This window comes from Oreochromis niloticus, linkage group LG12 (genome assembly GCF_001858045.2).
Source record: "Oreochromis niloticus isolate F11D_XX linkage group LG12, O_niloticus_UMD_NMBU, whole genome shotgun sequence".
NCBI classification, from domain to species: domain Eukaryota; kingdom Metazoa; phylum Chordata; class Actinopteri; order Cichliformes; family Cichlidae; genus Oreochromis; species Oreochromis niloticus.
In genome coordinates this window covers 24,130,244-24,143,855 of record NC_031977.2, presented here as the reverse complement: position 1 = coordinate 24,143,855, position 13,612 = coordinate 24,130,244, and the positions used below count along the sequence as shown (strand labels likewise).

Here is a 13,612-nt window from a genome sequence, read left to right as displayed (position 1 = left end):
GGGAGGTAACTAAGGAGTGCACACAGTCAGTGAGACTGCAAAGGTTGATGCCAGTCATTAATAATATAAAAAAAATTATAATGAAAATCTCACGCACTGAAACTTTAATATGCTCCAAACTCTGAGAAGTGTTTAAAGAACATATGCAATTTCAAAAAATACATTTTATGCTGTTGCATTTTTGATATAATTTAAAGAGAGGGTTCATGGACCAGCGAACAAAGCTGTGTGCGAATTATTCTTTTCGCCTGACTCTATCCGTGCATGAATAGCAGCTCCATTTTGCTGCAGGTGGTATATTTGAAGGAGTGATTTTAGTGCATTTTTATTGTGGAGTATGCAAGGAGAAAAGGGTTTTGTTTTGTACTATGTTGCAAATCCATGGCCATTGAACTACCGGGAATTACTATTATGATGATTATTACTATCACATATATCATCATCATCATGAATTGTGTTCAACTGTGTTAAATAAAACAGTTAACACTTTTATTTATTAAAAGCTTGTTACTTTAGTACCTTCCATCTCTTCTGCATCTTCAGGCAGCAGCTCCACCACCAGCTCGCCATCCTCCTCTCCCCCAGCCAACCAGCGTGAACAGGGAAAATGATATGTCAGCACCACTTCTTGCATCTCCTCGCCACCCTCCTCATCCTCATCTTCCTCTTTCTTCTTTTTCTTCTTCTTTTTCTTGTCCTCCTTTTTCTTCTCCTTGGGCACCAAGGCCATGATGAGATGTTTCACATCCACTGTCTCCAGGAACCAGCCAGATCCAATGCCGGCGCCATTGTGACCGATGCGTATCTTAAAGATCTTTCCGACATCTTTGGCCTCTATCTGTCAAACAATTGAAAAGTTTTGATTCAACATTTGGACAGTTAATTCTGCATTCAGGTTAAACTGTTGCAATAGATTTGGAGTTTTGGAAATCATAAAATCCAGATTTGAAACCTTAAATATTTCTGTGGTATTCCGTTCAAAGTTGTTGGATCTGCTTCCGAGTGTGATAACCTCCGTCTTCCCCTTGTCTCCGTAGATTTGGATGAAGACTACAGCATTTGTGCCAGCAAACACCACATCTCCGGTCACGACTGTTATCTCATAGTTTATTACTAGAAAATGCAGATCGATGAATGTGAAAGTGAACACAAGTATTTTTCGTGCAGCAATGGTGTTAACACATACACTATAGATGTGTAAGCTCATATATTCAAAACTCCTTACATAATAATTCAGTTCAGTGTAGTTGTTTTTAAATAGTGGAAATTCACAATAACTTTTATCTCAAGGTGCTTTCTATTGCAGACCCCAAACCCTACAGTCTAAAAAATATTTTTTAAAAACCCAACAAAGAGACAACCCCCTATGAGCTAGCACTTGGTGATGGTGGGAAGGAAAAACTCCCTTTTAACAGGAAGAAACTTCCAGCAGAACCAGCCTCAGGAAGGGGCAGCCATTTGCTGGGACTGGTTGAAAGAAAAGACAGCAAAAGACACACTGGGAGAGAGAGGCAGAGTTAAGTAAGTGCTAGTGTTGTGTAAAAACAAAAAGAGAGAAAAGAGTGGAAAATAAATGCTCAGCGCATAATGAGAAGCCTGAGACCTGGGACCATAGCAGCATAGCAGTTCAGGTTCACCTCACTCATCCCCAACTAAGCTTTGCTGAGAAGGAAAGTTTTAAGCTTAGTCTTAAAAGTAGAGAGTGTGTCTATTACCCAAATATCAACTGGGTGCTGGGCCCAGTCTACTTTAGGAAACTCTTGAAAGCACAAGTAAGCCTGCCGTCTGAGAGCGAAGTGTTCTATTGGGATAATATGGTACTATGAAATCTTTAAGATATGATGGTACCTGATTTCTCTAGGCTTTGCATGTGAGGAGAAGGATTTTACATTCAGTTCTAGACCTGAAAAGTGGCCAATAAAGAAATGATAATACAGGAGGAATATGTCTGTGGCATTCTGGATCAACTGATGACCTTTTAAGTAAATTTCAGAACATCTTGATACCAATGAATTGCACTGGTCCAGCCTAGAAGTAATAAATTCATGAACTAGTTTTTCAGTATCAAAAATGTCAAAAATGACTCCAAGATTCATCACAATATAACTGGAGGCCAAAGTAATGCCAGTGTGAGTTAGATGGTTAGATGCCATATTTCTCATATCTTTAGAGCTGAGTACAATAACCCTAGTATCATCTGCATAGTAACCTCACTGAAGGGCTCCATTAATAACCTTGGTATGTGAAGATGACTCCCCATTTTGACTTTTGACTTACTCACTCATTTCAATACTGTTTATTACTGTTTTTCTTCCTGTGCTTAATGAGTTGCCTACATTGTTCTACATCCAGGATCTCGCTCGGGTAGAGCTCCACCGTTGTTTTGCCATCAGCCTCATCTTCGTCCAGCCAGCGGTGGCTGGGGAACATGTAATTCTTTCCATGAAGTGGAACCAAAATTTGAACACTGTCCAAGAACCAGCCCGCACGCATGCCTTTGTTAGTGTGGCCAATCAACAGACGGTTGATCTGGAAGCATAAATAAATGACACCAATTACATTTTATTAAAGACATCTCACACAGAAACTCTTAAAGTTCACAGGAAAAAACAAAACAATAGAATCTGTGTTATGTGTTTTTTCCATTTTACTTTAGCAAATATACTCTCATATTTGGAGAAAATTGAATAAAAAATCATTATACTACTGACAATTATTGTTGCTAAGCCACTGTCCACAAACAGACACTACAAACATTGTTTCTAGGAGGTGTTTGTAACAGTAACTAAGCAACAGTAATTAGCAGTAAGGATACAAATGCATTTAGACTACAGTTAAGATCTTTTTTTATTAGAATACTGATTGTATTACCCTATAATAGAATAGAATGAATCACAAAAGGCTTTGTGTCTTTCATAAGTGAGAATAGGTCTTTAGTAAAGCTTTTCATAGTACTACAGTAGTGTGTAAAAGTCTCCAGCCACCTCTCATTTATAATCTTTATAATTTGCAAGGAAAATTGGAAAATAGGTGCAGAGATTCATTGAAAAATGTGCCAACCTATATGAAAATATAGTACATATAGCTAAAAACAGACTCTGTACAATTGAAACAAGGGAATCACCTTTTGGTGCATAAAAAATTTACAAAAAAAAGTCAATTTCCATGGAAGCAAAATATAAAGAATTGAAGGGTGGTTCAAGACTTATGTATAGTACTTTACATCAGCATAAACATCAAAAACCTGTCCAATGTCAAAGGTTTCCACTGTGAAGATGTCAACGCGGCCTGTTTCAAAGTAGTTCCCCAGGTCGTTGGCAGAGACCACCAGCATCATCTTACTGGTGTCACCTTTCTCTCCATAGAGCTTCACAAACACATCAGAGTCAGAGCTCCCTCCGGGGATGTCACCTGTCTTCACAGCGATGTGATAGTTGGTATCTGACACACACAGAGAACAAATATAAGCATGACAATGAAATTCAAATGTTACCGAGATGTCAGATTCCTTTAACTTACTGTAAAGACGTTGTCCTTGTGCGAACGGAACTAATTCTCTGACAATCTGTCCATCATCCTCGTTGCGGGCCAGCCATCTGCACGTCACATTCAGTAAACAAACTATTATCTCATCCATCACACACACACAGTTTAACAACTGTCATGTATATACTTGCAAAACATGTTTTTAGGAACATGTAATCATCCAGTCATCCATTCATGTGCCAGCACTTCAGTAAATAAAATCTTCAGGATCAGGATCTTTAGTTTATGTGCACATCAAAACAAAGAAATGAGGCAGGCTGTCTTTAAAGAAGTGTTCCTAACAAAGTGACTAGTTAGTGTCGATTTTATTTCCCAACAACTGTGACTGACGAGAGCACCTGTTGCAGGGGAACTCCACGGCATTTGCCTCAGCTTGTCCTTCCTCTCTTACAATCACTTTGTCAAGAAACCAGGCAGAGCCTCCACCTTTGCCATCATGTCCAATTCTCACCCTGCGGATCTGCCCAATGGCCACCGCCTCAATTAGAAACTCATCCAACTAGAAAAACACACAATAAGATTGGATGAAGATCAGTCATGTGACTTCTAAATGAGTGAAACTTTCTTCATGAGCTCTATGTTTAACAGTGCAGTGCTAAATATACATACACTTCCTTTCTCAAACTTGTTGATGTTGTTTTTGCAGTTGATCAGCTCCCTATCTCCAGTGTCCCCTTGGTCTCCAATTAGATTTAGAAAAACAGAAGCATCTGTGCCGCTACCACTGACCGTCCCCGTGCAGACAGTCACTCTGTATTTAATCACTGCAGAGCACAAGAACACAATTCATCATCGCTTACATTCTTCTTCTTGTTTAGCTAATAAGATTTGGGTTGTTCGTGGTGAACGTGGATATACACACAGGGCAGAGGCTCAGCAATAAGCTCTCCGGTGGCGGGAAGCTCTCTCACGACCTCGTTATCATCTTCATTAGTGTCCAGCCACCGCTCACAAGGAAATGTATACTTCTCCTTTGTTAATGTTTTCATTAATGTTGCCTGAATGAATAAAGATGATATTGATTTTTGATTGTATCTGTTGGAGCTGAAGCCGCTGAATTCTTTTTATTAGCTCCATTCTTGTGTTTGCCAGGCTAGAATGCCTAAAAACTGTCTGTTTGAGATTTTAGGATTTTTATGAAATCACTAGCAGAAATGTCACAGCTGAGATAATTTATCTGATTACTAGATTTGAGAAATTCTCACCTTGCTTAGATGCCATCCTCCAAAAGGATTCCTCTTTTCATGCCAGATACGGAGTTTGGTCAGTTTTCCCAAATCAGCAAGTTCAACCTTTGATTTTAAGTCAAGGTAAAAGTTGTTTATTACTGTGTGCAGCCTCAATATCTGATATGCTGATACTAATGTGTGTAGCACTGAATTATAGGATACTTACCATAAATCTGTCAACTTGTCCTTGTTCAAAATTGTCTGTTTTGTTGTCCAGCCTGATCTCGTCTGACTTGCCCTTTTCTCCGTACACCTGGAACGAGATATCAGCATCGGTTCCTGCGCTGGGCAGGTCCGACGTCCAGATCCACAGCGACCACGGATGCTCTGAGGAATGTGAACTCAAATCATCATCTTAAATTAGGACTGCCATAGCTTTTCATATCTTAGAAACTACGGGTGTCCCATTTTCATCATCGTAATTTGTTTGTCACTGTGACTAAGAGCTCATCCATTCTCCCGGATTGCTTTGGCAGAGTGAAATAAAGTATGCTTTACACATTTGAGGGCAGTAGGAACACAAAGTCTCTGGAAGGATTTTTTGACAAGAGCTTAAAGATGTCAGGGGAGCAGCTGAAAATGCATTTTTGCTCATTAAAAATCTTCTCAGGGCAGAAACTACCATTTTGAGGTGATTGTAGCAGACAGCTCCCAACTGTGAATTTTTGTGATTGTGAATGGGCATGAAGCTGGCCAGTGAAGGAACGCCCACTTTACAAATTTATGTCGAAATAATAAACTTGTGCTGTTTATGTTTGTCGACCAGAAGAAAACTCAGATAATACATAACAAATGCACTCAGCGGTTACATGTCTTCAAAATAGATATTGGACTTAATTTCACTGGCAATTTCACACAAAGCAGAATAAAGACAGGCTGCCTACTGAGTCATTATGCAAATTTGTGTTACATGTGATGTGGCTGTGAGTTCATTTACTGAGTGGTTCAGGAAATAAAAGTGGAAATGACAGCATTAGCTGCCACTGCTGACTAGCCGTAATTACTGACATTCAGCTCACTTTTCTGTCTCTTCTGCCTGAGTGAGACCATCTCGTAGAGCTCTCTCTCTATCAGCCCATCTCCCTCCTTTTCATCCAGCCATTTACTGCATGGGAAAGTCTGCTCTATTCCAGTGAATGGGCAGTAAACCACGACCTGCAAAGAACACAAGTTCTGTTAAACTATTTAATTGAAAATGAACACATTTTAATGCATTTAAGGGTGCTTGTGGAAATGCACCTTCTCGCAGTACCACCCAGTACTAAGCCCTCTGTTGTCGTGTCCAATGGTGACTCTGCTCAGGGGACTGAGGAGTGCAGCAAGCTCGACATTAAAGATGTCTGTTAAGTCCCGTTCAAACTTTCCTCCTTCCAAAAAGACCTTGATTAAGCACAACGGGGAAAAGTTTAAGTCTGGTTTGTCCACAGAGAACCCAATTCATGATGACTGGTCAGAAAATTGTGTCACGTGAAAACAAACGTAGTGCATCTGAGTATTTTATGTAATTACTTGAACCTATAAAAAAAAGAAGCGGCACAATGACACAACATTTATCTGCAGTTATACATACACATTCAATTCAATTCAATTTTATTTACACAGCACCAAATCACAACAACAGTTGCCTCAAGGTGTTTGTATTGTAAGGCAGACCCTACAATAAACCCCAACAAGCATATGACCCCCTGTGAGCAAGCCCTTTGGAAACCTCCAGCAGAACCAGGCTCAGGGGGGGGCGGTCGATTAGGGTGATCGGTGTCAGCGTTACTCTGAGACAGGATGTTTCTAATTTTAAAGATATTGGACAAATGGAAGAAATACTCCTATATTAGCTAAATATGTGCATTGAAGGACATATCCTGGTTAAAAATGACTCCACGATTCCTCACAGTGTTCCTGGAGGCCAAGGTCATGCGATCCAGAGTTGGTATCTGGTTAGAGACCATATTTCCAAGATTTAAATAAATATACTTAAAGTGGTCACACTGATTACACAAAAAGTACATTTATTACAAAAATACATAAAAATGAAAGTGATGAGCTTTTAACATGAAGAGGCAACCTTAGTAAATTGGCAAACAAGGCCAAAAATGTTCTTTAAATCCTAAAATGCCAAAGAATTTATAGAATAAATAAAAATAAAATGTGCTGCCTGGGGAAAAAAGGGGTTTACTCTCTGTATAGCTATGGCAACAATAGAGAGTGAAATCAACCATAGTGGATTCATCTCATCTGTAATGAATCCATGCTTAGGTGGGGATGGTTTGAGTGACAAAAGGAGGGTGAAACCTGTGAGGCAGCACCTCAGCTAATTTGAGCCATTTAACTGGACCAGTCTCTCAACTCAAGTCTTCAAAATTATCCCTCTTTTATATATACTTTAGATTCAGGTAGTCACAAAAAATGGGACTAAATCAGAATAAAGAAATGAATCAAGTTTAAGGTTTAATAAGGAAGATCTGCACTGACTCATCTGCCTAGATTCTTGGGTGTTTGGGCTGCTAGTCTATTCTGTCAAACTCAGTTCTGTCATTATCACTCTAGTCTAATTATTTTCTTGCCTGCCTTCTGCGAGTCAGTCGGCCTCTGTTCTGTGCTTTAAACCTCAGTGCTCTTATGTCATTCTGTTTTTCAGACTCCACCTTCAATTCATCCTGGCCAGACAGAGATCCTTATCCAAGTATCCACAGGTCCTGTCCTACTTCCTACCACAGTTGGACTCTGCTCTGAGATCTGGCTTCATTGGTGTCTAACTGCCAAAAACTTTATTTATTTCAATAAATCATGCTGAGTTCCTTAAAATAATCTCTCCTCTTGGAAATGAAAAAAACCCCCAAATGACTCTTGCAACACGTATTAGTAAAATGCTTTCTGTCCTGTGTCTTGTATTTCCTCTTTACCTTCCCACTGTTCTTCAAGCCTTTCGTGCCGTGCATCACAATGTGGACTTTGGAGTTGGTCCCAGCACCCCGGATGTTTCCTGTCACAATCTGGACATTGTACACAATACCTGATGGATACAGTTACATGTTAGCTTATCAGAGGTAGTGCCAGTGGGTCGCCATGGTTCACAGCACCTGCACTCCCAAGGATACGAGCAGGACCAGATAACCCAGATCTAAACATTAGAAGTCTGATCCAAGAAGCAATGCTTACACAGCTTTCTGGCAAGGTTAGCCTGCCGTTATTCATTAATAGTTAATAATTAAAGCTGAGGAAAACCTTTTTGTAAAACAGCTTCGAATTGTTAACTATCCTTAAAGCTGCCATAGTGTAAACAAGTTGAATTTACTCAGGTTTAAAAAATCAATTTTCCAAATTTCATCTTCACCTGTGGGCTGACTCCCTCCAACCAAAATGTCCCTCTGGATCTTCCCATCATCCTCATCGATGGCAAACCAGCGGCTGATGGGGAATTCATACACTAGTTTGTTTCCAAGATCATCTACTATCACCTGTAGACAGAAATTACAATATTCAGTATAATTGGTCACAGCAGAAACTGCAAAGATCAAAAAACCTAAATAAAATGAGATAGTGGTGCTTCATCTTCTCATGTGCTTGCTCAGTACAGGTCACATTAGTGCAATGGTATGATCCGTCTTACAGAGAAAGTTACAGTAGAAGGATGAAATGAGGCAGAGCAGTCCGAGTTTCAAATTACAGTTTCTTAATTAAAGGCTGGAAAGCTGACTGAGCACATTTGTCTGCTGCTGAGGTGAAACATGCAAGATTGTCATTCATTATCCACTTAGTGTCTGTTCCTTTCCTAGAGAGCAGAATACGATGCTGACTGCTTTATTCAAATGTGTTTTGCATGTGCAGGTTTCCTTTTTAGCATCCGTATTCTGTTTTCTCTTCATGCTCTAGGCAAGAACTTAATCTAGGAGGACTGGACAGCTTTTTTATGGCATCAGTGTTTTTGTTGTGTGTGCAACTTGCACCGCAATCCTTAGATATGTGTTTTTATATGAGAGGGCACACAATATTTATGTATATATTTTTGTATCAGCTTTACGTATTTCTTCCCCTAAGCTTTCATCCTAGGCTTAGACTTGGGGGCATGGTGCACAATTAGTATTCCTTCACCCTAGCTATTCCTCCCTTTCATGTTATAGCCTAAAAATCATTATTAGCTTTTATTAAGTAAGTATGCTCATATGTATCAGCTTATATTAGTCATTTGTCAATATATTGGTAATATAACAGCTGATAAATGTAAATTTATGAAGCAAAGAAGAATACCACAAACACAACAACCAGCTAATCTGACCAGAATTGAACTTGAACTTTTTGGAACAATAAAAAAAAAAAGATTTTTAATTGCACTGTCATATTATTTTATTAAGGACTTATAATTAACTTCACATAACAAATGTTATGGAAATATGTTTATGTTTCACGTGTCTTAAAAAATTCTGATAAAATAGATAAATCACCAAATATCGGTATTGGTCTTAAAAAATCAGATTCTAATGCTTATCTACATCTATCCATTTTTTGCAGTTATTTTATATGTGCTCGCTATCTTAGATTTAAGTATGAATGTATTTTTGTATTTTCTGATAAACTGTAATAAAATGTAAATTATTTTTTTAACACTGAATTTTTGTATATCTGCTTATAGAGGTTTCAGTAGCAATGACAAGAACTAAGCTAGGCTCCAATAAATGCTCGGAATCTTTTAGTCCAGAATTTATCTCAGTGTAATAAGTAATTTAGTGCACAAAACACATTTGAAATGCAAATAGAATATGACTCAGTAACATTGTCACTACTGATCTTTGGTGTCAGCCTGTGCTGCAGTAACCAACAAATCTACCGACTCGTCTGTCTGTTTGCTGTAAGGCAATCTCTTAATGGGGCATGGTGTCCCTTTACACAGCAGGTAGAATGAAGACATGCGTGTTTCGCGTGTCTGTTTGAATGAACTCATCTCTCACTGTATGTGTTGGAGGTGCAGGGACGCTGGTCTCAGATGAGACAGCCGACAGGAAACAAGGAGATCACATGTCTTAAGTACGACTGCAGAAGCAGGGCAGCGGCACAGCGAGACTCTTTTGTTTCAAGATAATGTACAGTAAAATCCTTAATGTGTTATATAACAAATGAAAGTCATTTTTCATTAACACTGCAAACTGACAAAGGGGCATATCTTTTGACATGATTAGTATCATGTTAACATCATTTTATTTTACAGACTCATTGGGGAACAGTCTTGTAAACAATATCTGTCCTGTCTGTTTATGTGTCTGTTTCTTACCTTCTCCACAAACCATCCCGCTGAGGAGCCTTTGTTATTATGTCCAACGGTGATCTTTCTAATTTTGCCCAAGTTCGGTGCCTCGATGGTGAATTTGTCCTCTGTGCCCTTTTCAAAGTTATTTTTGTCATTATCAAGTCGCCTCTCCCCTAAAATAGGAGCAACGAATAAATAAATAAATTATAGCAAATATATTATTGTTTCATTAAAGTACTACATGAACTTTGTGTTCTTTGGGTCAAACTTAAGTGACCAGATATGCTGCACGCATTACCTGTATCTCCAAACTCCCCAAAGATGTTAATAAAGACATCTGCATCTGTGCCACTGCCTTTTACATCTGCAGTGAAAACACTCACAACTAATTTATTATCTGGAAAATTAAGAAAAAGTACAAAAAAGTCACAACTTTAGCAGAGTTTAAAGACAAATCGATATATAACCTTCTTAAAAACATGTCAGCTGCTAATGCCGACTCATAAACAGAGGTAGATACTTAGAGGGTTTTATCTTTGCATACATACATTTGGGTATGTCCATGGGGTCCATGCTACCCAGCAGGTCTCTGATATAAAGGCCATCTCCCTCCACCTTACTCAGCCAGTTATTACAAGCAAAATAGAATCTCAGATGAGGTCGAATCACATCCGTTACCACGACTCTGTCCAAGAACCAGCTGGGATTAAGGCCAGTGTTGTCATGCTCAATCCTTGAGAAACAGAAACATCTGGATAAATTACGTTCCTGTTCAAAAAGAAGGTTAAGGTTGTTAAAAATATCTCATGTCTAACATACCTTATCTTTTTCAAGGATCCAACATTGTGAGTTCTAATTCTGAACACATCTGTTTTGGCCCTTTCGAATGCTGTGCAACTCCTGAAATACCAAAAAGTTTAAAATTCAGAAGTCACCTGAACTTCATCCTCTTATTCACTACAAAATAAATACAAACTAATCAAAAGTAAAAATGTAAATCTAGGAAAATAATTGCCATATCATGCAAACTTTGAGAAAATCATGCAGGAAATGTTTCCACCAAAAACCACAGCACAATCTGAAGGCTTAGCTGTCACAGCAATTTTTTAACACAAGAATAAATACATACTTCTTTTCTGTGCTGTGAAAGAGGAGGAAAGACATTGTTTTACTTCATATAGAAAAATAAATACTAAAATGACATGGTGACAGGAGTGATCAGTCTTTGCTGTTTATTTAACCAGATCATTTCATCTTTATTACACTTGCAGGTAAGCTTACATCTAAACTCCACTAATCTTTAAAGGTGACTTACTTGCTAGCCAGGTGGACTTTGGGTGTGATGCCATAATCTCCAAAAAGAGTAATAAACACATTGGCATCAGTGCCTGCTCCTCTCTCATCACCAGTGATGGTAACCACCTCGTACACTACAGGGTTCAAAAAGAGGAGAACAATAAAACCAAGTAAGGTGTGAAGATGCAGTGAGGTATTGTGGTAAACTTAAATACATACATACTAGGTGACAGTGTGCGTTTTAGTACTTCTGACCTTCTGAAACTTATCGTAAACTTCATTTATTCAAACCCACACAGATGTTCCCAGTTATGTTTTCAGATAAGATAATAGGTTGCCAAATTTAATGCACTAATTCAAAAGTTTCTCACATATATTTTGAAACTTAAATATTTTTATATGATAGTCACTGTATCAAATTAGATGATTATGAAGCAAGAAGTATTGCTTTGAACTGGTCAAAAAGAAATGTCATACTGGGCAAGTATGTCAAGAATAATACTAGTGGCCACATGTCTGACCCTTTGCTATGAATTGTTGAGATGTGTCCTTTTTTTGGACTAGTCACGAGGCACCATAGATGGAGTAATCCACTGTGACACACTGTCCAAGATAAAACATACAAATCTTATGATTATTGCTTATTTTTCTGCCAAAATTGTCCATCATTTTGGTCAGTTATCATCAGAACCAGGCATAATGAAGGTCTATTTAAAGTGATGTGTTTATCTGATGAAGTTGAAGGTGTTTTAAATCTAGATTTCCATTTCTTATATTTACTAATAGAATTGTTGGGGAGGGCTTGATCAAATTCCGGCTAATCCTGAGACAAAAAGAGGTACGGAAAGGCCAGGTTGCTCTACGTTCTCACATCCACACCTTCAGCCAGTTCAGGATCACCAATTAACCCAACAAGCATGTCTTTGAACTGTGGGAGGAAACAGGAGCACCCAGAGGACAGGCACAACTAAGAGCTGCTATCATGACATGTAACTGGTTAACCTGAGTTTTACTTAGATTATGAAAAAATATTCAATGACACACACAACACACAAGTCGAATACATGACAAGATTTAAGCTTAATTGTTCTCCAAATGACTTTTGATTCCACTCCACTACATCCAAATTAAATTGCTAAAACTAAACAAATCTCAAATATATATCTTTATATTTCTTACTTCTTGAAACAACAAGATTTATTTATATAATTAAATACTTTAAAGATAAACCTAAAACCCATCCATCCATTTTCTTTCACTTCTTTTGCTTGAATGTGAGTGTGAATAGCCGTCTAAACACTAAAATAAAGTGCTAACATTTAAAGTTTACAATATTGTTGGTGCATGTCATTGTGTTTCTTTGTTTTTGCAAGATGATGTTTCTTTTTGTTAAGTTCAGTGTGGCTTTGCTTTGGGTTCTGTGGACTGGGATGGACATGAAACCACCCCACGTAAAGATTAATGACTTTATGTTCACTACGCCACTATGTTCATCCGCCTCATGAACATTAAACTAAGGCAGCAACACTGCTAGAGACAGTGAGACTCCTGAAACTGCAAAGATCCACCTCTCTTCTGGGTGTCGAATAACTGTCCTGAAGCAGAACTGACATTATATTGTCCTTGATTCTCCTAAATATACATATTTTACACCTGTTGCTTCCTCATCTTGAATTCTGCATTTTACAAGTGATGAAAAAAAAAGTTACCTTTCTTTTTGTGATACTCATCCTCGTAGTTCTCCACTTTTTCTGGCTCGTAGGTACGAAGCTCTTTCTCATAGATTTCAACATAATTTTCAATCTTCTTCTTCTTGCCTTTTGTCTTCTTGGTGTCTTCATCACTGTCTCCCTTTACTGAACCTTTCTTCTTCTTGTCTTTCTTTTTCTTTTTCCCTTCCTCTTCTTCAGGGTCCTCCTCTTTCTTGGATTTTTTGTCCTTTGATCCCATCTTTGACTGAAGACTTCTTCTTCTTTGTGGTTTCTATCACATCAGGAAACTTTTCTCCTCTCGTGCTACCCTTGGTTCTGCTGTCATTAACTTCATTATTGTTGCTGAATGCTCTTTTGTCTTTTTGACCTGATTTTCCCTTTTTTCTAGATGCTCCTCATATCAGACCCTGATTTTGTCAGAATTACATCCTGCTTCATCCTTGTCCTTCTTCTTCTTCAGTCTCCTTTGACTCACTCAGCTGCTCATCTGGTGAAAAACCTGTTAGGTTTCCTCCACTGCTCTCTGACTTCTTTTTTCTTTTTTGTAGACATCTTAATTTATTTAATACCTTGTAACCGTAACCAATTCC

General features: G+C 38.3%; 1 protein-coding gene across 1 annotated transcript in view; it reads right to left on the bottom strand.

The window, feature by feature from the left end:
- The window catches only part of loxhd1b (lipoxygenase homology PLAT domains 1b), a 30,447-nt gene extending 17,167 nt beyond the window's left edge, over positions 1-13,280 (bottom strand). The window contains 20 exon segments of the mRNA XM_005452167.4: positions 520-838; positions 953-1,113; positions 2,337-2,529; positions 3,245-3,441; positions 3,520-3,596; positions 3,885-4,045; positions 4,156-4,310; positions 4,409-4,544; positions 4,752-4,838; positions 4,942-5,102; positions 5,795-5,930; positions 6,015-6,155; positions 7,676-7,785; positions 8,107-8,230; positions 10,039-10,187; positions 10,313-10,411; positions 10,563-10,747; positions 10,834-10,914; positions 11,330-11,444; positions 13,020-13,280. Coding sequence (XP_005452224.3) covers positions 520-838; positions 953-1,113; positions 2,337-2,529; positions 3,245-3,441; positions 3,520-3,596; positions 3,885-4,045; positions 4,156-4,310; positions 4,409-4,544; positions 4,752-4,838; positions 4,942-5,102; positions 5,795-5,930; positions 6,015-6,155; positions 7,676-7,785; positions 8,107-8,230; positions 10,039-10,187; positions 10,313-10,411; positions 10,563-10,747; positions 10,834-10,914; positions 11,330-11,444; positions 13,020-13,260 — 3,028 coding nt within the window. The 5' untranslated portion in view covers positions 13,261-13,280.
- Between the last annotated feature and the right edge of the window lie 332 nt (positions 13,281-13,612).